This window comes from Carcharhinus amblyrhynchos, chromosome 2 (genome assembly GCF_965287045.1).
Source record: "Carcharhinus amblyrhynchos chromosome 2, sCarAmb.v2.hapA, whole genome shotgun sequence".
Lineage (NCBI taxonomy): Eukaryota > Metazoa > Chordata > Chondrichthyes > Carcharhiniformes > Carcharhinidae > Carcharhinus > Carcharhinus amblyrhynchos.
In genome coordinates, this window is record NC_137325.1 from 138,110,311 (window position 1) to 138,137,069 (window position 26,759).

The following is a 26,759-nucleotide window of genomic DNA, read 5'->3' on the forward strand; positions in this document are numbered from 1 at the left end:
GCCGTTGCGACGTCTGCCGTCACTTCCGGTCCTGGCCTCGCCCACCCTGTTTTGATTGACAGGGAAAGTGTGGCAAAAACCATCCCGACAATAGACTATTACATGGCACTTCTCATAACTATAGGACTTTACAGCCAATTAATTTCCTTTTTAAAGCAAAGGGGAGGTGATGGTCAATGGCTAAAGTTAAAGTTTATGTATTAGTCACAAGTAAGGCTTACATTAACACTGCAATGAAGTTGCTGTGTCTCCACAGTCCAGCACCTGTTCAGGTAAACTGAGGAAGAATTTAGCATGGCCAATGCACCTAACCAGCACGTCTTTCAAACTGTGGGACGAAACCAGAGCACCTGGAGGAAACCCTCACAGAGAACATTCAGACTCTACACAGACAGTGATCCAAACTGGGAATCAAACCTGAGTCCCTGGTACTGTGAGGCAGCAGTGCTAACCACTGTGCCACTGTGGCGCCCAATGGCCCATTGATATTATAAAATCTAGAAGCAGGAGTAGGCCATTTGGCCCTTTGAGCCTGCTCAGTCATTCATTTTGATCAAGGCTAATTATCGCTCAACTATTAATCCAGGAACTCAGCTAATGTTCTGGGGACCTGGATTTGAATCCTGCCACGGCAGGTGGTGGAATTTGAATTCAATAAAAATTATCTGGAATTAAGAATCTACTGATGATCAGAGCTGAAAAACCGATCTGGTTCACTGATGTACTTTAGGGAAGGAAATCTGTTGTCCTTATCTGGTCTGGCCTACATGTGACTCCAGACCCACAGCAATATGGTTGACTCTCAACTGCCTTTTGCATAAGGATAGGCAATAAATGCCAGCCAGCCAGCAATGCCCATGTCCCACAAATGAATGAATAAAAAAGCAAAGTTGCTATTGTAATGTAGGAAACAGAATCACAGAAACCCTGCAGTGCAGAATGACACTGTAGTGGCGTTTACTACCAAATAAACCTGTTGGACTTTACTTGGTGTTGTGAGACTTCTTAATGTGCAGAATGAGACGATTCAGCCATACAGCCTGCACCAACAGCAAACCCACCCAGGCCTTATCCTCATGATCGCATGTATCCACCGTGATAAGCCTCCCTGACACTATGGGGCAATTTTGTATGGCCAGTCAACCTAACTCACATATCTTTGGAGTGGGAGGAAACAGGAGCACTTGGTGAAAACCCACAGAGACATGGGGAGAATGTGCAAACTCCACACAGTCACCCGATACCAGAATTGAACTAGGGTCCCTAATGCTGTGAGACAACAGTCCAACCACTGTGCCATCCAAAACACGGCAACCAATTCACGCATTGCAATCTCCCACAAACAACAATGTATACTGACCAGATTATCTGTGTGTGTGATGTTTGTTGACTGATATAATATTTTGGGTGACCAGATGTCATGCTTTTGTGAAAACAGCGCTGGTTCTTCATTAATTGTCCCGGTGTCCTGACAGTATTCTCCAATGTATTCAAGTGTCCCCTTTTTGCCTCACATGAACCTTGATTCAGAGATTTCTGTCAGCACTTCATCTTTCCTCATGCAAGGTATCAGCATCTCTTCACTTCCTCTCCTGAGGCTCTGCCCCTCTTTCCCCCCCCTCCACACTCCATTTACTGTTGGCAGCACCCCCCCCAAAAAAATTCCTCTGCACTCTGAGGATCAGAATGGTACCAGTGGCTGAATGTTGAGCAGTTTTGATGTTCCTGCTCTTGCAGAGATCCTTCTCGCTGGCATCTAGAGCTAGGAGGGAATTAGCCTCTAGATGATGACAAGATGTCCGACAACCACAAGCAGAACTTGTATGGGTAATCCTGATGCAGCGTGGTAGCTGACACCAATCCTAAAATGAAGCACTGCTGATTACCTGATATATAAAACAGTACCTTTTCACCATGCACTCTATATCATTATAATCAGGAAATAGCATCAGAAGTGATTTATCAGGATAGTTGGAACAATTAGGGAAATTTGAGGAGTAGGATCCCACTTACACGGTTTTGGCAAGTCTCAGTGATGCGTCTAGGCAGACCACTAGTTTCGTTTCCAGGTCACAGTGAATTTAAAAGCATTCGGTGAAAAGTCATTGTGTTTTGTACCAGAACATCAGCAGGCTTTTATTTCTGGCTTGTTGACAGTTTATACACAGTGGCTGGACTGGCTAAAAAAATGCAAATATATGCACAACTAACCAGCTCAAGCTGTGCCTCAACCCCAACATCCAGGAATTGTTTGTTGCTAAAGTCTTTTCAGCAATGGTTGAAATTTCCCAATCTAATGATCATAGATTTCTCACAGTGCAGGAGGAGGCTATTTGGCCCATCTGATTATGATAGGCTGAACCTACCATAATCTTATGAAGTTAGGTTGAGGGAGCTGGGACTCTTTTCCCTGGAGAGACGAAGGTTGAGAGGCGACCTGATAGAAGTTTACAAAATGTTGAGAGGAATAGATAGGGTGGACTCTCAGAGGCTATTTCCCCGGGTTGAAATGGTTGCTATGAGAGGACACAGATTTAAGGTGCAAGGAGGGAAGTTCAGAAGTAATGTTAGGGGTAAGTTTTTCACTCAGAGGGTGGTGAGTGAATGGAATCGGCTGCCGTCAGTGGTGGTGGAGGCGAACTCGCTGGGGTCTTTTAAAAGACTTCTGGATGAGTATATGGGGTTTAATGAGATTGAGGGTTATAGATAGGTCTGTAGGTTGGTAGGTGTTGATGTGATCGGTGCAACTCGTGGGCCGAAGGGCCTGTTTGTGCTGTAGTGTTCTATGTTCTATGTTCTATAATCCCACCCGGGCCTTATCCCCAAGTCCCATGCATTTATCCTATTAGTCCCCCTGACACTAAGTGGCAATTTAGCATGGCCAATCAACCTAATCCACACATGAGATGTGTGGACAGGCAGGTCAGCCTAAATATTAAATTTAAGTGGAAGGTAAAGTCCCTGGCAGTAATGGCTGCCTGCTACAAATGGGTTGGATGTCCTAAGATATATCTCTCTTGCCAGAACTGATTACCTTTCTTTGGTTTGCTGACACATGTCATTTTTAATCATACATCCTGGTGGAAGTGAATATTTTGTTGGATATGTTTATCGCAATAATGAAGCTATGCCAGATGTGCCTTCTATTTCAGTGAGGCCCGTGTATATTTCCACAACAGTTTCACTCAATATTGTCCTGACTCAAGGTGACGTTTCTGTTTCTGTCTCAGAACGTTAGGGAATTATACATCCAATCTCTCTAACTTCATGTCCGTGTGAAAGGGAATATGCAGCCAAAGACAAGCAAGAAGGAAATGAATTAAAGATTTTGCCTCAATAAATGTTAAGAAGCTGCACAAAGCTTAATATAAAGATAAATTAACAAGCAAAAACTCTCTTTCATTGAATACAATGAGGCCAATCTTTGTGAGTTTTATTGTCAATGGCTACATGTCCATGCACAAGTTTCTTAGATTTTAGGAAATGACAATCGGTGTAAGGTGTTTGAACTTCTTATTGCTTAAGAGAAGCTCTTGCCTTTTCAAAAACTTCCTTTTGAATCTTTGGATAAGTGGGATGATTTTTCAGCACCTGAAAAACGGGAAGGTAAAACTGTTCAGAACAGTTGGCCTGGAGATACAATTTTAATTACAAAAGATATAGAACAGACTTGGCCGGGTTCCCAATCATTATGCTTTGAGCAGGAGTCCACTGGATTGGGCGACTGGACTCCCAAATGCTGCTGTTGGTGGCACGGGAAGCTTAGGCAATGATTGTTACATCTCAGAGGCTGCAGTAGGTTGTTAGAAGAAAATATCTCTCTTGTATTACATTGGAACACAGGGACAGGAGTGTGTTATTTAGCTCTGCTGAGCCTGTTCCGCCATTCAGTGTGATCAGGGCTGATCTGTAACCCAATTTCACATATTTGCCTTTGGCTGTAATTCTGGATACCTTTGGTTAACAAAAACCTGTTCACCTCACCCATCAGACATCGCTTGTTCTACCTAATCGGTTCCTCTCAATAGCTTGAAATCTCTGATTGAATCACTACTCAACTTGCAGGGAAAATAACCTGAACTTGTATAGAGCAATATCTCCTTCTAATTTCACCCTTAGGGTGGGATGTTTCGGCCATGTTCATCCAAGACCTGAAAATTCCGCCCAAAGTCAACGGATCTTTTTATGGTCCTGTTCCGCCCGCTATGATCCCTGTAGTGGGCGGGATGGGAAAATTCCTCTCTTATCGTCCACATACCTTTATTGTTAAGGGAACAAAACCCAACTCCATCATTTTCTTTCAGTGAATAAAATATTCTGGTTTAAAACTTCTTGACACAATACTAACCTTATGACAAACGTCGATTGCATGCATGTACATTTTTGCTTTCAAGTAATTGAAAGCAAGTTTGTAACCTGCACAGAGAAAAGAGATGTACAGAGTTAAAGAGACTATTAGAGTTATCAAATATTCACATATCCATCAGTGGCTAGCACGGTCCACATCTATCCCACGCAGTGAAACCTGCCATGCTGACCATCTTCCTTCTGCCTTCCCCAGCCTTCCCACATATTTTAGCAGCAGTGGTTCCAGAAGAGACTCACTACTGTCTTCTCAAGGGCAGTTAGGGATGGGCAATAAATGCTGGCCTAGCCAGCGCCCATACCTCCCCACCAGCACGTTACCTTCTTGCCTGTTCCCTACCAAGATCCAAAGATAGGAATCTGGAAAATTTCTTATTCCAAATCCCGCTGTTTAAATTTCCTGCAATGTACCCTGTAGTCCTGTTTTCCCATGGTATTATCAATAACCTCTGTCATACATTAAAGATGCCCATCAACAACAAGAGATGTATGAGCTCACCAATAGCAGGATTTGCCTCATTGCTGCACTTCCAGGCCAACTTGTAGTTTGTAACTGCATCCATGTAGGATTGCTCTTTCTCCATTATAAACCCCAGGTATTCGTATGCCTTACAACAAGACTGGACAGATTAAAAAAAACAGAAGTGGAGTGAAATTTGTTCACAACTGAGTGAAAGAAACAAATAAATAATTCATATTTCACAAACTCAGGGATTTGGTAGCACACTGGTGAGACTGCTGCCTCACAGCGCCAGGGACCTGGGTTCAATTCCTGGCTTTGGTGAATATCTGTGTGGAGTTTGCCCATTCTCTCTATATCTGTGTGGGTTTTCTCCAAGTGGTCTGGTTTCTTCCCATAGGCCAAAGATGTGCAGGTTAGGTGGATTGGCCACACTAAATCACCACTTAGTGTCTCAAGATGTGTAGGTTAGGGAGATTAGCCATGGTAAATGGTAGGGGATAGGGCGGGAGAGTGGGCCTTAGATAGAATGCCCTTTCAGATAGTCAATGCAGACTCAATGGGCCGAATGGCCTCTTTCTGCACTGTAGGGATTCAATGGATTCTTATATAATGATGCACAAAACATGTGGGATGGGTTGGCTGGATAAGAGGATCTTTACTTTGCTATTGGTTTTCTCATTTTTGCAAATCAGGTACTTTGAAAATACGAAAGAGATGAATTTTGAATCCAACCTATTCATGGTGAATTGTCAGAGAAAATCATATTCATACCATTACTGTTCTCATTACTGTTCATTGATTGAGAAGCAAATGCCTTGATTGTAATTGGCACTGGTTACATAACATAGAAAAACAAATCAACTTGTATCTTGGCGAATGAACTTTGTTTTGTGTGGCATACAGGGCAAAGCAAATAAAGTCAGATATGATGCAAAAGGGGATGAGAAGATTAGAAAGACTTGAACCTGAACTTTCAGAAACATATCCCTGCTAACTCCAGCAATCCCGATCAGATTGGCCGGCAGCCTGCAGTCACTCCAGCATTGCAGTGACTAAGAGAGGTACTTCAAGGAACTTCCTGGTGTTAAATCCCAGAAACCAGAGGAGAAGGAAAGAGGCAGAGGGGCAAGAGCAGGGAGGGTATGGGGCATCTGGGGAATCATGAAGGAGTGATCAGAAATTTGGCATGTCAGCTACGACTCTCACCAACTTTTACAGATGCACCATAGAAAGTATTCTTTCTGGTTGTATCGCACCTTGGTATGGCTTCTGCTCTGCCCAAGACCGCGAGGAACTACAAAAGGTTGTGAATGTAGCCCAATCCATCACACAAACCAGCCTCCCGTCCATTGACTCTGTCTACACTGTCCACTGCCTCGGAAAAGCAGCCAGTACAATTAAGAACCCCATGCACACTGGACATACTCCCTTCCATCTTCTTCCGTCCGGAAAAAGATACAAAAGTCATGATCACGTACCAACTGACTCAAGAACAGCTTCTTCCCTGCTGCCATCAGATCTTTGAATGGACTTACCTTGCATTAAGTTGATCTTTCTCTACACCCTAGATATGACTGTAACACTATAATCTGCACTGTCTCATTTCCTTCTCTATGAATGGTATGCTTTATCTGTATGGCGCACAAGAAACAATACTTTTCACTGTATACTAACAAGTCAAATCAAATCAAAATCAAAACAAAGGCCAAAGAGACGGAGGGGAAGAAAGCCTGGAAATCGCCCAGCCTCCAGTCAGAAGGGCCTTCTAAGAACATAAGAACATAAGAAATAGGAGCAGGAGCAGGCCATCCGGCCCCTCGAGCCTGCCCCGCCATTCAATAAGATCATGGCTGATCTGTCGTGGCTCAGTTCCACTTTCCCGCCCTCTCCCCATAACCCTTAATCCCTTCTCTTATCAAAAACCCATCAACCCGCTTCTTAAAAATATTTAGCGAGGCAGCCTCCACCACTTCAACGGGCAGAGAATTCCAGAGATTCACCACCCTTTGAGTGAAGAAGTTCCTCCTCAACTCCGTTCTGAACCGCCCCCCCTTTATCTTGAGGCTGTGCCCCCTAGTCCTACTGTCTTTTTTGAGCGGGAAGAGTCTTTCCACCTCTATCCTATCCATCCCATTCATCATCTTATACGTCTCAATGAGATCTCCCCTCATTCTTCTAAACTCTAACGAGTACAAGCCCAGTTTATTCAGCCTCTCCTCATAGCTCAACCCCCTCAACTCCGGTATCAGCCTAGTAAACCTCCTCTGCACTCCCTCCAAGGCCAAAATATCCTTGCGCAGGTGCGGCGCCCAAAACTGCACACAGTACTCCAGCTGCGGCCTCACCAATGCCCTATACAGCTGCAGCAAGACCTCCCTACTTTTATATTCAATCCCCCTCGCTATGAAGGCCAGCATCCCATTCGCCTTCCTGACCACCTGCTGCACCTGCAGGCTGGGTTTTTGCGACTCATGCACAAGGACCCCGAGGTCCCTCTGCACCGTCGCCTGCTGCAGTTTTTCGCCACGTAAGTAATAGTCCTTCCTACCATTCTTCCTACCAAAGTGATGGAGGTACCCCTCCACCTCCCCCACCATTGCCCCCCTGAGTTCCAACTACATTTATTTTTTTTCCACCCTGAGTCACAATCTGCTTGCTGGCCTAAAAATTGAGCCTGGTTGGGAAAGTAGCTACTTAAGGGCCTTAATTGGGGCAAGCGCAGGTTTGCCGTCTGCGGCCCTGTCAGCTCCAGCATAAAATCTCTACTGGGTCACGACGTGTGGGAATACAGAGGGAATTCCATCCATGGAATTTCACAGTTTCTACCCCCTCCCCCACCCCACCTCTGAATCCGCCAGTGTTAAATTCTGGCATTGGAAGAATGGTTACCAGCTGGCAGAAATCACCCTCCCTCTAATGCTGCTCCAGTAAAAGTTTTTAAACTTTTATTTTAAGGGAAAGGGGCTCTGAGTAATGTCACCATCTTTCAGCAGCAAAAATAGATGTAGGCCGAAGTTTTTGGGCTCAAGCAGCTTGGAACTTGTGCAACTTGCTGATGCAGTATCTTTTGCATCCGGGATTTAACGTAGTTACCTGGCTTAACTACAAGCTGCAGCTGTGGCTCTACCCCAGTCGTGACCCTGTGGGATTAACAAGTGGACTCCATCTCTTTGACATTGTACAAGACAGGCTCCAGTAAAATCAAATCAAATCAATACCATCAAGGCCAACAGGTCTACTGGACTGAATATTTGCTGGCTTCACTTTTCCAGTTCTTAATGTTCAGTTGTATAGAACTTTGTCAAACTCCGTTTAGAATACTGAGATATCCACGCTTGGACTGACAGGTGGAATCATAGAATCATAGTGGCAAGTAGCATTCATGCCACACAAATGCCAGGCAATGACCATCACCAACAAGAGACACCCTAACCACCAGCCCTTGACATTCAATGATGTTACCACCACTGAATCCCCCATTGTCAACATCCTTGGGGTTACCATTGGCCAGAAATTCAACTGGATTCACCACATAAACAGAGTGGCTATAAAGAGCAGGAATACTGTGGAGAATAACTCACCTCCTGACTCCCTAAAGCCTGTCCACCATCTACAAGGCACAAGTCAAGAGTGTGATAGAATACTCCTCACTTGTTTGGCTGGGTGCAGCTCCAACTACACTCTTAAAGCTTGACACCATCCAGGACAAAGTAGTCTGCTTGATTGGCACCACATCCACAAACATTCACTCCCTCCATCATTGACACTCAGTAGCAGCAGTGTGTACTATCTACAACGTGCACTGCAGAAATTCATCAAGGATTTTTAGACAGCATCTTCAAAGCCCACGGCCACTTCAATTTAGATGGACAAGGGCAGCAGATATATGGGAACATCACCACCTGCAAGTTACCCTCCAAGCCACTCACCATCCTGCCTTGGAAATATATTGCAGTTCCTTCACAGTCACTGGGTCAAAATCCTGAATTCCCTCCCTAATGGCATTGTGGGTCAACTCACTGGACATGGACTGCAGTGAAGGCAGCTCACCCCCACCTTCTCAAGGGCAACTAGGGATGGTCAATAAATGGTGGCCAGCCAGTGACGCCCGTGTCCCACATGTGAATTTTAAAAAATTTGGCTGGGGCATTGCATCCCAGGAAAAATATATGGGCCTTGGAAGGGTGTAGTGCAAATTCTGCAGAATAATGGTACTGGCGCTAGCAGGCTTAAAACATTAGGACAGGTTGAGTAATTTGTCTTGTATTGGAGAGAGTGCAGAGGAAGCTTTTACAAGAATGGTTCCAGAGATGGGAAACTTCAATTATGAAGATAGATTAAGAAGATTGGGACTGTTTTCCTTGGAGAAAAGAAGGCTAAGTGGAGACTTTATAGAGATGTTCAAAATCATGAAGGGGCTGGGCAGTGTAGTGAGGGAGAAAACGTTCTTCCTCTTAAAAAGACTAGAGGGCACAGATTTAAAGTTATTTGCAAAAGAAGCAAATGTGATGTGAAAACTGACTGGTTTGAGAGTCAAGCACATTGCTAATATCTGGAGGCATATGTAGGCTAGACTGAGTAAGGAAGGCAGATTTCCTTCCTGAAAGGACATTAATAAACAAGTTGGGTCTTTATGACATTCGATGATAGCTTCATGGTCACCATCACTGAGATTATTCCATATTTTGTTAGTTGAATTTAAATTCCACCAGCTGCTGTGGTGGGATTTGAACCCATGTTATCAGGGCATTAGCCTGGACCACTGGATTATCAGCCCGGTGACATTACCACTACTCCGCAGAGAAATTATTTTCTCTTATCGGGGGTTCCAGAACGAGAGGACATAATCTGAAATTAGAAGTCGGGCCTTTCAGGAAGGAAATCAGGAAGTGCATTTTGACATGAAGCAGAAATCTGTAATTGTGCCAGCTTTCATGCTGGCACAATCTTTTGACATGCTTTTGACTAAGTTTGATAGATTATGGGTTAGGTAAGGGTATCCAAACTCTGTAGACAGTGGTTAGCATTGCTGCCTCACAGCGCCAAGGACCTGGGTTTGATACCAGCCTTAGATCACTGTCGGTGCAGAGTCTGCACATTCTCCCCATGTCTGCGTTGTTTTTTTTTTCTGGATGCTCCAGTTTCCCCCCACAGTCCAAAGATATGCGGGTTAGGTGGATTGGACATGCTAAGTTGCCCTAAGTGGATAGGTTTGGCAGATTAGCTATGATGGAAATACTGTGTTGCAGTGATAACAGAAGTCTCACAACACTAGGTTAAAGTCCAACAGGTTTATTTGGTAGCAAAAGCCACTAGCTTTCAGAGTGCTTCTCCTTCATCAGGTAAGTGGGTCACTGAGTCACTGTCTGTGCGGTGTCTGCACATTCTCCCAGTGTCTGCGTGCGTTTCCTCTGAGTGCTCTGGTTTCCTCCCACAGTCTGACGGTGCAGAGGGACCTCGGGGTCCTTGTGCATGAGTCGCAAAAACCCAGCCTGCAGGTGCAGCAGGTGGTCAGGAAGGCGAATGGGATGCTGGCCTTCATAGCGAGGGGGATTGAATATAAAAGTAGGGAGGTCTTGCTGCAGCTGTATAGGGCATTGGTGAGGCCGCAGCTGGAGTACTGTGTGCAGTTTTGGGCGCCGCACCTGCGCAAGGATATTTTGGCCTTGGAGGGAGTGCAGAGGAGGTTTACTAGGCTGATACCGGAGTTGAGGGGGTTGAGCTATGAGGAGAGGCTGAATAAACTAGGCTTGTACTCGTTAGAGTTTAGAAGAATGAGGGGAGATCTCATTGAGACGTATAAGATGATGAATGGGATGGATAGGATAGAGGTGGAAAGACTCTTCCCGCTCAAAAAAGACAGTAGGACTAGGGGGCACAGCCTCAAGATAAAGGGGGGGCGGTTCAGAACGGAGTTGAGGAGGAACTTCTTCACTCAAAGGGTGGTGAATCTCTGGAATTCTCTGCCCGTTGAAGTGGTGGAGGCTGCCTCGCTAAATATTTTTAAGAAGCGGGTTGATGGGTTTTTGATAAGAGAGGGGATTAAGGGTTATGGGGAGAGGGCGGGAAAGTGGAACTGAGCCACGACAGATCAGCCATGATCTTATTGAATGGCGGGGCAGGCTCGAAGGGCCAGATGGCCTACTCCTGCTCCTATTTCTTATGTTCTTATGTTCTTATGTTCTTATGTTAGGTGAATTGGCCGTGCTAAATTCTCCCTATGTGAATGCAAACAGGCGCCAGAATGTGGCGACAAGGCAACTATCACAATAACTTCATTGCAGTGTTAACGTAAGCCTACTTGCGACACTAATCAATAAACTTTAAACTTAGCAGTGGCCCACCTGGTTGTACTGTAAGCAGTGTTTCAGCAATTCTGTTGCAAGGTCATGTTTTCCTGATTTAATGTAAATATCGGCCAGCAGAAGCCAACTCTTCTCAAACTCCTCGGAGTCCTTCAAATTCCAGTTTATTTTCGTTATTCTCTTCAGCTGGTTCCTGGCACGGGGGATCAGCTTTAGGACCATGCAGGCCTGAGCTCCAGCCAGCAGTGAAGGAACGTGATCCTTCTGACAAATAAACAATTTGCAAGAAACAGTCCCATAAAATGTTAGCAATCATGGAATGTGACATTACACACCATTGAGTTGTAATCAACAGAAAGAAAAACTTCTATCTATGACTTGTTGAGTGGTGCTACCAAGCTAAATATCTCACAAAGCAGGGGTAAGTTTTTCACTCAGAGGGTGGTGAGTGAGTGGAATCGGCTGCCATCGGTGGTGGTGGAGACGAACTCGCTGGGGTCTTTTAAGAGACTTCTGGGTGAGTACATGGGATTTAATGGGATTGAGAGTTATAGATAGACCTGGTAGGTATGGATATGATCGGCGCAACTTGTGGGCCGAAGGGCTTGTTTGTGCTGTGGTGTTCTATGTTCTATGTTCAGGCTCTTTTAGGTTTAAGTATTTTCTGCCAAGTTGTTTAAGAGTTACTTAGACAGGCACATGAGTGGGTTGGAGATGGGAGGATATAGGAGATTGTTTTAAATAACGTTCATTAGCATTGGGACGTCCCTGGTAATGAATAAGGATGTGGAATGATACTAATGTTTTTCTCTTTTAATTCACAGGTTTTAAGTCGGTCCGCCTTGTTGTCCAATGAGGGGCATACACGCGATGGGTCGTACAAGGGCTGCTCTTGGATGTTCGAGAATAGCCTAGTGCTTCATGTGGTTAGTGTGTGCTTAAACTGGACCAGATACTGGGCAAGACGACAGCTCAGTGACTATCACTGATTGCTGTGCAGACACATGGATTTGGGCCGGTGTCTGTGGGAGTTTGCGCATTCTCCCCGTGCTTGCGTGGGTTTTCTCCAGGTGCTCCCGTTTCCTCCCGCACCCCAAAGATGTGCTGTTGGGCTGATTGGAGGTAATAAATTGTCCCTAAATTAGTTTTCCCTCAATGTGGAATGCCATAAGCATAGATAAGGGTCATGGGTAGAGGGGGGACTGGTAATGTTAAAATGGCGGCGCGGGCTTGTTGGGCCGAAGGGCCTGTTTCCCGGGCTGTTTTTGTGCTTTGTTCTTTGTTGTTTTTTGTTAGTCCAATGGAAAAATTGGTAAAGATGTAGGGTGAAATCTGATCAGAAAATGGCAGAGTGTTGGTTCCAGTGACAGAAATACCAGTCTCCTCCCCAGATCCTACCACAAGTAAACAGCTGGCCATCATGAGGGGGAGTTGTGGCCACAATGCTGGTATAGCCAGTGGCACAGTGATTGGGGTGCCATGTTTAATAGGTGCCCCGATCAGAAGAAACAATGACGTCCCCCTACCCCACCTCAGCACGCATGGAGGTCTCAGGGGCTTCCCCACATCCCTGCCCCGTGATCGGAGCTAGCATTAATCCCACCCCCTTCCCCAGTTGAAGCCAGCATTCTCCCTCCTCGATCAGAGCCAGCATTTACCACCCTCTCCACTACACCCACTGGAGCTGGCATTCAGCCCCCCTTCCCTTCCCCCTGAACATTGGACCCCTTCCCACCCAAACAGCCAACACTGGCATCCCCAGCTCCCATGGCTGTTCCCCTCACCACAACAAGTAGATGATTTCCCCCCCTCTCTCCCATGAAGCTCTCACTGGGGTCCATCCCAGCACTGGTACAAGTCAACCTGGCAATGCCAGCTTGTGCCAAGGAGTGATGCCAGGGCACTGCCTGGCCATGTCCCTCTCCTCCGGGGGCAATATACACCTTTATGCCCTGCGGGGGTGGGGTGGAATCCCCATGACAGGGTCACCAGCAGACAGGGTGTAGCAGAGTGACCAACATCATCGCTCCTGCAGGGCAAACTAGTGATGACACCAGCTGATGGGCACATACTGATGATCAGCAGCGGGAGAAGCCACACGTGTGCTGACGGTGGCGGAGTGAGCTGAATGCACACGCACAACTGTTTCTGGCACTTGCCTACTGCTTACCCTACTGCCCACCTTAACTGAGGCCATTTCGGTGAACACTTCAAGGGCCTTTTCCACCTTGGAGCGATCATTAGTGGCCATTAGGCAAATGTTCTGCAGCAATATGCGTTGCTCCTGTTCTTCCTGTGTTTGAGGATGATAGTCTTTCAGTAGTTTCTCTGCTGTTCTCACAGCGAGCTGGTCTGTCTCCTTCTTTTCACTGGACTCTTCACTGTTTCAGTGTTTTTTATAAAGGAGGGTAAAACAACAGAATATCCAGCTTAGATATTACTCCTGGTAACATTAGGAATTGACTATGTAGTGCGCTCGTGTGACTTTCCTATTAGAGCAGAGACGTTGGGCCGGATTCTCTGACATTACCCGCAGCTGGGATTCTCCAGTCCCGTTGCAGTGGTTGGCTGAGAACCAAGTTTTCTGTTCTCACTGGCAACTGCAACAGGACAGAGAACTCTGGCCGTTAACTCATTTCGAATGAATTATTATCAAATGTATTCAAACTTCAGTGCCTTCCCAGTAAAGACATATCATATTCAGAACCTTGCACATGCACTGAGCTGCTTTGGAATCTTCTGGAACTGTCTTCCAGAACTGTCTTTTACCGGTTTAAAATGGGCACTAATAAATGGTGAAGTCAAGGGATCATGTAACCTTTGCTTATTCTACACAGAATATCAAGCTTCTAGAAAATTCTGATTGAATAACCACAGTTGGGAGACTCCCCCTAGAATGCACACACCAAGGCAAACGTTATCTGTGGAATTTACATCTGCTATTGTTCGAAGTTTACGCAAAACTCAAAAGTCAATGGACTGCACACTCTCTGGTCTATGACCTTGATTTCCACACTCTACAGCCTGGAGTTTGACTTCCACACCCAGGGTCTAGGACTTTGTATTCCACACTTTGCGGCCTGGGACTTTGGATTCCACACTCTACAGCTTGGGACTTTGATCTCCACACTCTATGAGCAAGGACTTTGGATTCTACACTCTACGGTCTAGGACTTTGGATTCTACTCTCTACAGCCTGGGACTTTGATCTCTGCACTCTACGGTCTAGGACTTTGGATTCTACACTCTACAGCCTGGGACTTTGGATTCTACACTCTACAGCCTGGGACTTTGGATTCTACACTCTATACAGCCTGGGACTTTGGATTCTACACTCTATACAGCCTGGGACTTTGATCTCCACAATCTACGGTCAAGGACTTTGATCTCCACATTCTACAGTCGAGGACTTTGATCTCCACACTCCACAGTCTCGGGCTTTTCTGAGTCATGATGACTTGGGGACCCTTTAAAAATGGCGGTGGATCTCAATTACAGAATTCCCAACCCTATTTCCAGAATGTGCGATTTTCAGGATCTTTTGAAGGCGTGGGTTGGTTCGGTTCATAAGCCTGCATCTGGCACTCCCAATCTGGCCAGTTCCATTGTAGATAGGCATCTTCTACTTCTTGACAATTTTCATGGAGTCTGGCCAGTTATTTTTTTAAAGGCCTGGTTCACAGCCCTTAGAGGAGTTGTGAACCATAGTCTGATTTGAGCTTTTTAAAGTGGGAGTACAAAAAGCTGTGCTCATATCTACCCCCATGGCCTCTCATGCCATCTATGCCATGCATTGGCACTTCTATGCCCCTTTCACATACTATATACTGTTCAGAATCAATGAATTTTAAAGTGACAACAGCAAACGTAAAAATAAGCTTTAAAAACATCATCAATCATTTCACCACAGCCCAATAAAAGTCTCAATAATCCGGGTTCTTTTAAATATCAAAAATAGAAACTATAAACACTTGAAACCTCTTAATCCTGTGTAAATAAACATTGTGAAATTCATAGTGTGGATAAGAGACCTTACAACCTGCTTTGAACCCTTTGTTTTATAAAACCCTCACTTCAACTCTAAATCATCAAATCCATTCAAAAAGCTGCTTGCCTGTCATGTGAGAGACTGGAAATTAAAGGTGAATTAATTGTAATCTGTAAATGTGTGTATGTGTGTGTGTGTGTGTGTGTGTGTGTAAGATTTAGGTAAGACAGAGGTAAGATTTAGAAAAGGAGAAGCAAAGATCGAGGAAAGGTAAGGGAAGAGGAATAAGTAGGGAGAAAGAGTGGGGGGAAGACAAGTGAAGAAAGACAATAAAGAAATAAAAGGTAGAGAAGAATAAAAAGTTAGATAAAATAGAATGAAAACAAGAGGGGTAGAGCAAATCATCTGAACTTGTTGAATTAGATGTTGAGACTGGAAGGCTGTAAAGTGCCCAGCCAGAAAATGAGATGTTGTTCCATGAGTTTGCGTTCAGCTTCACTGGAACATTGCAGCAGGCCAAGGACAGACATGTGGGCATGGGAGCAGGATCGTGTCTTAAAATGGCAAGCTCCCAGAAGATCAGGGTTTTGATTGCACACAGACCAAAGGTACTCAGCAAAGCAATCACCCAGTCTACGCTTGGTACCTCTATATAAAAACAAAGAAAATTACAGCACAGGAACAGGCCCTTCAATAGTCTTAAAGGTTCTGCCATTAACTGTATATTTCTTATCTTTACTAGACCTTCCAAAATGAGACCCGAATGTTGTAAAGGAGCCTTTGCATTGGGAACAGTGAATGCAATGCACCAAATCGAAAGCGGTGCAAGTGAAACACTGCTTAACTTGGAATGACTGTTTTGGACTTTGGATGATGAGCATAAAAGAGGTAAAAGGGCAGGTGTTATACCTTTTGCGATTGTATGAGAAGGTGCCATGGTGACAGGAGAGATGTTGGGTATAGTGGAGGAGTGGTCTAGGTTATTCCAGAGGGAACAGTCTCTGCAGAATGCTGACAGAGGGATCAAAGGGAAGATATGTTTGGTGGTGGCATCACGCTGGAGTTGGTGAACACATTTGGCCATTCACACCCTGTATTCTCTCTATGGACTGTCATTAGTTGTCTTTTCCCCTAGTTTCTGTGGTAATGACTCATCTTTCATTCCCTCACCCTACAGTATAAATACCTCCCATTTTCTATGCCTTTCAGCTTTAACAAAGGGTTGTCTGGACTTGAAACATCAGCTCTTTTCTCTCCCTACAGATGCTGCCAGACCTGCTGAGATTTTCCAGCATTTTCTCTTTTGGTTTCAGACTCCAGCATCTGCAGTAATTTGCTTTTAACATCATTGCAGTATTAATGTGGGCCTACTTGTGACACCAATAAATAAACCTTAAACAACTTTAAACTTTGTTTCGATTAACATATTCACAGTGAAAGCCAGATGTCTCATTTCACTGGGGACAACAGGGTTGTGTCTAACGTTTAGTCAAATAATGAAATGTGGCAGCACCGAACCTCAAGTCTTCATCCAGGGTTTCAAACAGGTTGCTTCCTATGATCTCATTGTCTGGGTTAAGGCATATCTGGATCATATTGTAAATGGAGCTTTGCCCCCAGTCGCTGTCCTTGCGTGCCTTGTTAAAGTGTCTCAGTGCTTCATTTGGCTGCCCCGTATACCTATCAACAGAAAAATGTTAGCTGCACAAGATTGATTTGTTTAAGCAACTCAGTATCAGTGAGAAAGTTCTCAAAACCTCTTAGATTTGAACTTCCTTTCTACCCGCCCCCATAATTTTTTGACACTAATAAATAAACTTTAAACAACTTTAAACTTTGTTTCGGTTAACATATTCACAGTGAAAGCCAGATGTCTCATTTCACTGGGGACAGGTCCTTTTCTGAAGGCTTGGACTCACATGAGAATCTGGTTGCAAGGGTATGGTGATACTGTGCCTTTAAGAACTATGTGTATATCATGTTTCTTGTAAGGGGTACGTTTAGAATTCAGATCTACTTTGCAGGGTGCCAATTGATCTAGCAAAACTTTTAAATTAGTACCTGGAAGCATAAGATAAGTGCTCATTTTAGACCTGGAGTGTTTGTCTTAAGCAGAGCTAATGCATTTGTGTTTAGTTGGGTCCCCCTGGGGCTTTTGGTATAGAGTTTTGATTAAGTTGATTGACAGAGCAGAGTCATGTGCTTAATGGAAGGAGCTAAGTTTGCAGGGAAGAAACACTGTTTCGGCTTCATATTTAAAAAATGCATGCAGACTGCTAGTAGAAACAGGTGCCTCTCTTGCTCTCTCTCTCCAGTGGTGTTCTGAAAGCTCTAGGACTGTTAACCTGAGATAAGCAAGAATGCCTGTGTTTTGCTAACTAAATTTAAAGAGATGTTTAAGTTTATAAGAGGGACTTTACTTGAATTGGAAATGTAAGCAGTTATTAATTGTATCTTGTCGTGTTTTAGTGATGTTCAATTGTTAAATGTTAAGCTGATTCATTTGTTATTGTTAAACTGTGTTGTTAAATAAAATTGTTTTGTTAAGAGTTCTCCATCATGTCAGTAGTATTGTGCTTGGAATGAAACATTATATGCTCACATTAATGATAAAATCGCAAATAGTTGAGATCTAATATATACCTTGGGGTTTCAGATTTGGTACCATAAAACCATCCACTCTCTGGTACTTTGTCTAAATGATTGTTCTTAGTGTGAATAAAGAACAGTCACGAAAATGGTAAATTGTCAGTTCATACAGCAGGATTCATTCAGAATCACACCCAAAGTCCCACCATATCCTCACTTGATGTTTAAAAATATTCATTTCTGGGATGTGGGCATCAGTAACAAGGCCCGAAGGTGTTGCTCGTCCTTAGTCACAGTTGGATACAACTGATTGGGGTAAGTAGCACAGTAGCTATGTCACAGGGCTAATGATCCAGCAGCCCAGACTAATAATCCGAAGATGTGAGTTCAAATCTCATCCTGGAAGCTGTGGAATTTAAATCCAGTTAATTAGATCAATCTGGAATTCAGATTGTTTGCAGTATTCGGGTGCAGCCAGGCAATCCTTATTACCCACTCTCTCTGGGTGCCTTTTAAACTTTCCCTGCCCAGAAATGTTGCCAAAAGCATTTGGATGTTGGGTCGAATTCTCCAACCTAGCCTGCAGCTGGGATTCTCCAGTCCCAGTGCAGTGAATGGAGATTTGGCTGAGTGCCAAATTCTCCATTCTCGCTGGCAGCAGAGGTGGGGCATGAAAGGCCAGAGAATTCCGGCTTGTGATCAAATGCTGCTAGGATGGAAAGTACACAACAAGTGTGATTGGGACCGAGGCTTAAAGCAATGGATTTCTGACCCATTTTCTCCATCTTTGACATAAAAGCAACAATGGTCCATCCTGATGAGGAAGGTCTGGCCCAAAAAGTATGAACTAATTTACATTTATCTCAAGGGATTTGATGTTGGATTCATCCATCATTGAAGCACTGGGGCTAAGAATAGACTTTTCAAAAACCCCAGCCCTCACATTCCAAGCAGCTCAAACTCGTGAACAAGAAAGTTGTAAAGGTGGCATATGGAGTGCTCTCCTTCATTGGCAGAATATAAAAGTAAGGACATCATGTTGGAATACCATAAACGCTGGTAAGGCCACAACTGGAATATTGTGTGCAGTTCTGGTCACCATATTACAGGGAAGAACGTAATTGCTCTGGACAGAGTGCAAAGAAGGTTAACAAGAATGTTGCCAGGGCTGGAAAAGTGTAGCTCTGAGGAAAAATTGTAGAGACTGAGGTTATTTTCCTTGGAGCAAAGAAGGCTAAGGGATGACTTGATAGAGGCGTACAAAATTGAGGGGAAGAGATAGAGTAGACAGGATAAAATTGTTCCCTTTGGCGGAGAATTCTAGAACCAGAGAACAAAGATTCAAGATAATCAGTCAGAACATTGAATTAGAGGAGTTGGGAGATCTTGTTGAAGTTGTACAAGATATTGGTAAGGCTACACTTGGAATACTGTGTGCAGTTCTGGTCACCCTATTATAGAAAGAATATTATTAAACTAGAAAGAGTGCAGAGAAGATTTACTAGGATGCTACCGGGGCTTGATGGTTTGAGTTATAAGGAGAGGCTGGATAGACTGGGATCTTTTTCTCTGGAGTGTAGAAAGCTGAGGGGCGGTCTTATAGAGATCTATAAAATAGTGAGGGGCATCTATCAGCTAGATACTCAACATCTTTTCCCAAAAGTAGGGAAATCTAAAACTAGAGGGCATAGGTTTAAGGTGAGAGGGGAGAGATACAAAAGTATCCAGAGGGGCAATTTTTTTCACACAGAGGGTGATGAGTGTCTGGAACGAGCTGCCAGAGATAATACTAGAGGTGGGTACAATTTTGTCTTATAAAAAGCATTTAGATAGTTACATGGGTAAGATGGGTACAGAGGGATATGGCCCAAACACGGGCAATTGGGATTAGCTTAGGAATTTAAAAAAGAGGGTGGCATGGACAAGTTGAGCCAAAGGACCTGTTTTTGCGCTGTAAACCTCTATGACTCTATGACTCTATAAGTGGCAGAAGGTATAGAGGGGACACGAGAAAGAACCTTATTATGCAAAGGTTGGTGGGTACCTGGAATTCACTGCCCAGGTTGTGATGGAGGCAGTGACCTTAGGCTCTTTAAAAAAGTACCTGAATCAGCACCTTAGGTGCTGGAAACTGCAGGGCAAAGGGCCAAGTGCAGGAAGATGAGATTAGAAAATGCATCTGAGTGTCCTCAGACCGGCAATGGACAAGATGGGCCGAATGGCCTCCTTCTATTCTGTAATGTTTCTGTGGTTCTATGGTAAGAAGCAGCACAAGCAGATGTGAGATGACCAGGCCTTTTTGGCCAAACTACTTCAGGGCTTACATCTGGTCCCTAGACATTATTTTTCACTCTTTATTCTAAATTATTTTGGAGCAAACATGCAGGTCAAGACAGTTCATTGAAGCTTTCTTTACCAGAGATAAAGGCCTTTGCAGTAGTTGAACCCAGGTTCCATAGCTGTCCTTGCTGATCGCCTCACTGCCTGCTCCAAAAATCCTGGAGCTTTGTCAAGTCGACCCGTTTTCCTCAACAGCTTCATTAATTTGCTTAAGATCAAGATGTTGTCTATTCAAAGGAGAGGAAAAGATAAACACATTTACAGCTCTTTAACTGTGTCGTGAATCCTTGTTATCGGAAGGTGATGGCCTAATGGTATTATCGCTAGACTATCAACCTAGAAACTCAGCTAATGTTCTGGGGAACTGGTTTTGAATCACGTCATGGCGGATGCTGGAATTTGGATTCAGTAAAAAAAAATCTGGAATTAAAGAATCTACTGCTGACCATGAAACCATTGTTGATTGTTGAAAAAACCCATCTGGTTCACTAGCGTCCTTTAGGGAAGGAAATCTGCCATCTTTACCCGGTCTAGCCTACATGTGACTCCAGAGCCACAGCACTGTGGGTGATTCTCAACTGCCCTTCAAGGGCATCTAGGAATGGACAATGGCCAGCCAACAGCACCCATGTCCCACAAATGAATAAAAAAACTGCATTTTTCTTGAAGAAAACATCATTTCATAAACAGGTGATTCAATGAACAAGGCGGACAGAGCATCCAACCTGCCCTTGGAAAACACCCAAGTGCAACATAGTATTAATTATTCAACAGCAAGGAAACACAATATATATCTATGTTCTATATATATCGAAGAAGAAAAAATAAATTCAGGGCTATGGAGATAGAATGGGTGGAGTAGATTTGGCCTCCTTTGTCATGTATGATTCCACGATGAATATCAGAGTTCAGTGACATATGGATCTTAGACCATAAGACCATAAGATAAAAGGAGCAGAATTATGCCATTCAGCCCATCATGTCTGCTCTGCCATTCAACCATGTCTGATAAGTTTCTTAACCCTATTCTCCTGCATTTTCCCTGTAATCTTTGATCCTATCTATCTCTGTCTTAAAGACACTCAATGACCTGGTCTTCACAACCTTCTATGGCAATGAATTCCACAGATTCACCACCCTCTGGCTGAAGAAATTCCTCCTCATCTTCATTCTAAAACGTCGTCCCTTTATTCTGAGGCTATGTCCTCAGAACCTATTCTCTCCTACTAATGGAAACATCTTCCCCATGTCCACTCTATCCAGGCCTTTCAGTATTCTGTAAGTCTCAATGAGATTCCCCCTCATCCTTCTAAACCCCATCGAGTTCAGTCCCAGAGTTCTCAAATTCTCCTCATTCATTCCAGGGATCATTCTTGTGAACCGCCTCTGGAACATTTCCAAGGCCAGCCCATCCTTCCTTAGAAACAGGGTCCAAAATTGCTCACAATATTCCAAATATAGTCTGACCAGAGCCTTTTCAAGCCTCATCAGTATATCCCTGCTTTTGTATTGTCTCAAAATGAATGCTAACAAATAATATATGTTTATTTAATGACATGTATCACAGAGTCAGAGAAAATTGATTACAGGAGAAGTATGTATAGATGAATTTGCCCATGTGAATGACAGCTGCACATTGGAGGTCCACACTATTTCCCCTCATCTTTCTGCTTCATCTTCATCCAAATCCTTCTTTAAAGGGAGTGATTGACATGACTTCAATAGACACTTTTAGTAATGCATTCCATTCTGCAATATTACTTTGGCTGAAAACTACCACAACCCCAAACCCTGCTGTCCTTTGTCTTCTAGCACTAACCTACTTGGAGTCCAGAGGAACACCAGTGCCTCTGCAGGATTCCTGAGGGTTGCTGTTAGCCCACAGTCATCCGCAAATTTGCCCTCATCACACCAGCCAACTCTCTCTGGATGCCCAGTTAGCATCTACAGTTCACTGGCAGGATACTGAATGGTGTCTGAGGTCTATTTTCAAATTAAGTTTGGGCCTTCGGATTCAGGCAAGCACTTCCAGCCATGCCATCAATCCTCCACCTGAAAACAGGCCTCAACAAAATTTAAGGCCTAATTTTAGGAAAGACCTGAGGGCAGCACGGTGGCACAGTGCTGCCTCACAGCACCAGGAACCCAGGTTCGAATCCAGCCTTGGATCACTGTCTATGTGGAGTTTGCACGTTCTCCCCGTATCTGAAGGGGCTTCCTCCAGGTGCTCTGGTTTCCTCCCACACTCCAAAGATATGCAAGTTAGGTGAATTGGCCATGCTAAATTGCCCCTTCATATCAGGTCAGAGGCAGATGGGTAAACAATGGGAAAAATATTGTACAATTGTATGGGCTCCTCCACCTGCAAACCCACTGTCTGGGAACTGTAACATTCTACCCATTAATTCTGTTTCTCTCTCCACAGATGCACCTGTCTGGTTGAGTATTTTGAGCATTGTTTTAAAATTTTCATTACTAAATTAATGCTGTTTTCAGTCCAAGGCAGCAACAATTTGCAAAGCTTTACTCAAATGAAGTGATGCTCTCTTCAAGTGTGGGTATTGTAATCATTAACACAAATATTGTGCTATATATGGCTCCTGCTCTATTCAAGACCCAAAGAAACTACAAAGGGTTGTGAATGAAACCCAGTCCATCACGCAAACAAGATACGCTGACACTGTCCACACTTCTTGCTGCTCGGAAAAGCAGCCAACATAATCAAGGGCCCCACATACCCCAGGCATATTGTCTTCCATTTTCTTCCGTTGGGAAAAAGATACAAAAGTCTGAGGATATGTACCAGCCGACTCAAGAACAGCTTCTTCCTTTTTGAATGGATCTACCTTGCATTAAGTTGGTTTTTCTCTGCACCCTAGCTATGACTGCACCCTTTCCTTTCCTACTCTATGTATGGTACACTTTGTCTGTATAGCATGCAAGAAACAATACTTTTCACTGTATGTTAATACATGTGACAATAATAAATCAAATCAAAAATCAAATCAAATCAAAATAGCAGCAAAAGCAACCAGATATGGTTATAATTGATCTTCCAATTCACTTACAATGCTATTTATCAATGGTCAGAATATGTGTATTATACACAGAGCCAAAAGATACCTGGTGATCTCTGCAACAGCTGTTGGCAATAGAATATAGCACGGTCATACTCTTGTTTTTTAAACATGAGGTCTGCCATCATCTATGAACAGAAGGAGAAAGACAGCATGTATTAATATTTCACCTACCACTATCGTCCCTTATCTCATCTCCCCCCTTCACCTCTCAGTCACTGCCAAAGATCCATTCCAATAATGTCTAATGATCACTAATATCATTTCTTTCCAATACCTCTTCTCTCCTGGATATACCTTTTCCCATCAATACCTGTCCCACATAATATTTTCCTTTTATCAATAGCTCACCAACTAAATTCTCCCATCTTTTTCTGATATGACCCTTCACAAACTTTCAGACTGGACAATATGTGATTGTTCAGTGGATGGGTGAGACACTGACTGGCAGTTCTCCTTGTGGTTCAGTGCCTTTTAGAGACTAGTGGTATTGGTGAAGGTTTTTGTGTGATAGAGGATGTTTGTCACTGAGATATCGGTGACAGTGGGATTTACAGTGGGGCAGAACGATCACACGGACGGAAGTTAAATCAAATGGAGTCAAGTCACTGGAGATATTCTGAGGGGCTCCCAAGTGGCAAGTTACACAGTTCCAATTGCAAAACCAATGTGGGTGGTGCAGTGGCACAGCAGTTAGCACAGCTGCCTCACAGCACCAGGGACCTGGGTTTGGTTCCCAGCTTTGGTCATTGTTTGTGTGGAATTTCCATATTGTTCCTGTATCTGCATGGGTTTCCTCCGGGTGCTCCAGTTTCCTCCCACAGTTCAAAGATGTGCTGGTTGGTGCATTGGCCATGCTAAATTCCCCCTCAGTGTACCCAAACAAGCACTGGACTGTGGCGACTAGAGGATTTTCACAGTAACTTCACTGTAGTGTCAGTGTAAGCCTACCTATGATAATAATAAATAAATTTAAAACTTAAAAATGTGTAGGTTAGGGGTATTAGTGGGGTAGATGCATGTGGGACTGCAGGGATGGGATCTGGGTAGGATGTTGTATTGGAGAGTCGGTGCAAACACAATGGGCTGAATGGCCTCCTTCTGTACTCTGGGGATTCTATGATTCTATGAAATGGATGTTTGATGTAGGGAAGCCCCACAGCGGGAAAACATGGTGGTTGTTGCAGTGGTGAGAGAGGAAAGGGGAAGAGGTGGGAGCCAGGGAGTAGGGGAGGGGAGGGAAGTATGGATCCAATGGCCAGAAATCAAATAAATAAAGAAATAGAATAAAACTATCTTGGTAAAAATTGAGCAGAAAGATATATGAACAAACATACCATGTTAACATCATTGTTGTTTTGTACGTTTTTCAGTAGCTTTATACACAGATGCTCGCACATATCACTGTCTCCTTTGGCCAAGTATAACTGGGCAAGTTCTATCATCAGCTAAGAGAACAAACAATGTTATGGAAAGGATTGTTATAAAGTGCAAAGGGAAACTAATTCCAAAAAGAACAAAAAGCCCTTGATGTATAGAAATTATTTTATAAGCACAGAATGAGGCATTTCAGCCCAACAGATCCATATCGATGTCCTTTCCCCACACAAGCCTCCTCAAACCGTACTCCATCTATCTCTTTGTACATTATTCTGTTCTTTTCTCTGCTATTTGCTTCACCAGCTTCCACCTAAAGGTATCAATGCTATTAATCTCAACTACTCCATAGTGTGCCGTATCTGAAAACATTACTAATTTTGCTGGACCAGAATTTATCCATGTTTCTTTTAAGGTTCTTTCATGAGATATGGCCATTGCTGCCTCGGCCAGCATTTGTGGCCCATTCCTAACTGCCCTTGAGACAATGGTGATGATCTACCTTCTTGTACCGTAAGAAGCCTCACAACACCAGTCTAAAGTCCAACTGGTTTATTTGGTATCATGAGCTTTCAGAGCACTGCTCCTTCATCATATTCTTGAACTGTGGCAGTCCATTTGATGGATGTACACCCACAATGCTGTTAGGAAGGAAGTTCCAGGTTTTAAATGCAGTGACAGTGAAGGAACAGCAGTATATTTCCAAGTCAGGATGGTGTGAGGTGTGGAGGGGAACTTGCAGATGGTGGTGTTCCCATATGTCTACTGCCCTTCTCCTTCTAGCTGGTAGAGATCGCAGGTTTGGGAAGTTTGGCTGTCAAAGGAACCTTGGATAGTTCCAGCCGCACAACTTGTATAAAGTAACTATCAATACCACTCTGCATCGGTAGTGGAAGGATTGAGTGTTTAATTTGGTAGACAGCGTGCCAGTCAGGCAGGCTGCTTTGCCCTGGATGGTGTCGAGCTTCTTGAGTGTTGTTGGAGTTGCACCCATCCCGGAAAGTGGAGACTACTCCACCACACTCCTGACTAGTGTCTTTTAGATGATGGACAGGCTTTGGAGACTCAGGAGGTGAGTTACACATAGTAGAATTCCCAGTTTCTGACCTAGTCTTATAGCAATAGGATTTATTTAGCTGGATAGTTCAGCTTCTGGTCAATACTACATCCCCTGGATGTTGATAGTGTGGACTCAGTGATGATAATGCCATTTAATATCAAAGGGCAATGAGTAGATTCTCTCTTGGTGATTAGTGATTACATGGAAGCAATGTGACTTGCCACTTATCAGTCTAAGCCTGAATTTTGCCCAGGTCTTGCTGGCATATGGATGGACTGTGTCAATATCTCAAGACTTGTAAACATTATGCAGTTATCAGTGAACATCTCCATTTCTGATATTACAATGCAAGGAGGGGCACCGATGAAGTAACTGAAGGTGATTGGACCGAAGACACTCCCTTGAGGAATTCTTGCTGTCACGGCTGGATTGGCTTCAAGTGGAGTGATTTTGGTGTCTACCGCACTCTTAACTCTGACAATGGTTCACTTGTTGGTGCCAATTTTATCTTTGCCAGCTTGGCATGCATAAAGTGGCAGCTTTGAAGCAGGATCATTAGTCTGAGCAAACTAACACCAAAAGCCCTCATGATCCAGCCTCCACTATTTCCAAAAAGGCCGATTGTTGAGTGATCAAAGAACAACCCCCTTATTCCCCTCTACCCCCACATCTGCTATTTCAGGAAATATGTTAATTATCTTACTATGTTAATTAGGGGCATATGACACGCTACAGGAACCTAGTCCATTGAAGGCTGGGCCTTGTAAAGGACAAGGACTCTACAGGCGGTGGACAGTAAACAAGCAATAACTAATGTCTTTTAGGGAAGTAAAGATGCTGGCCTTGCACACAAACCAATCCCCACCAATGCAGCTGACTCTGAATTGCCCTACAAAGTTGCCTAGTTGTATCAAACTAGGGGTGGAGAATAAATGCCAACCTCGCCAGCAATGCCCACATCCCAATAATGAACTTTTTTAACAATCGTGGACATGCAAAAGAGACGCTACACTCCACACCTGGCATGCATTGCTCATTCTGGTAATGTCCAGGTACCATTCTAAGCACATCTAGGGATGCTGGGCTGTATGTGTCAGATAACCGGCATGGGGTGGCATATTGGTACAGTGGTTAGCCCTGCTTCCTTACAGCATCAGAGACCCGGGTTCGACTCCGGACTTGGGTAACTGTCGGT

General features: G+C 44.0%; 1 protein-coding gene across 1 annotated transcript in view; it reads right to left on the minus strand.

Annotated features, from left to right (window-relative positions):
- Window positions 1–3,424: 3,424 nt before the first annotated feature.
- The window catches only part of ttc21a (tetratricopeptide repeat domain 21A), a 104,166-nt gene continuing 80,831 nt past the window's right edge, over window positions 3,425–26,759 (minus strand). The window contains exons 22-30 of the mRNA XM_080213284.1: window positions 24,465–24,575; window positions 23,174–23,255; window positions 20,127–20,277; window positions 16,640–16,801; window positions 13,316–13,514; window positions 11,173–11,397; window positions 4,865–4,985; window positions 4,349–4,416; window positions 3,425–3,591 (exon numbers count right to left, since the gene is read on the minus strand). Of these exons, the coding sequence (XP_080069410.1) occupies window positions 3,514–3,591; window positions 4,349–4,416; window positions 4,865–4,985; window positions 11,173–11,397; window positions 13,316–13,514; window positions 16,640–16,801; window positions 20,127–20,277; window positions 23,174–23,255; window positions 24,465–24,575 (1,197 nt within the window). The 3' untranslated portion in view covers window positions 3,425–3,513. The remainder of the gene's footprint in view (window positions 3,592–4,348; window positions 4,417–4,864; window positions 4,986–11,172; window positions 11,398–13,315; window positions 13,515–16,639; window positions 16,802–20,126; window positions 20,278–23,173; window positions 23,256–24,464; window positions 24,576–26,759) is intronic.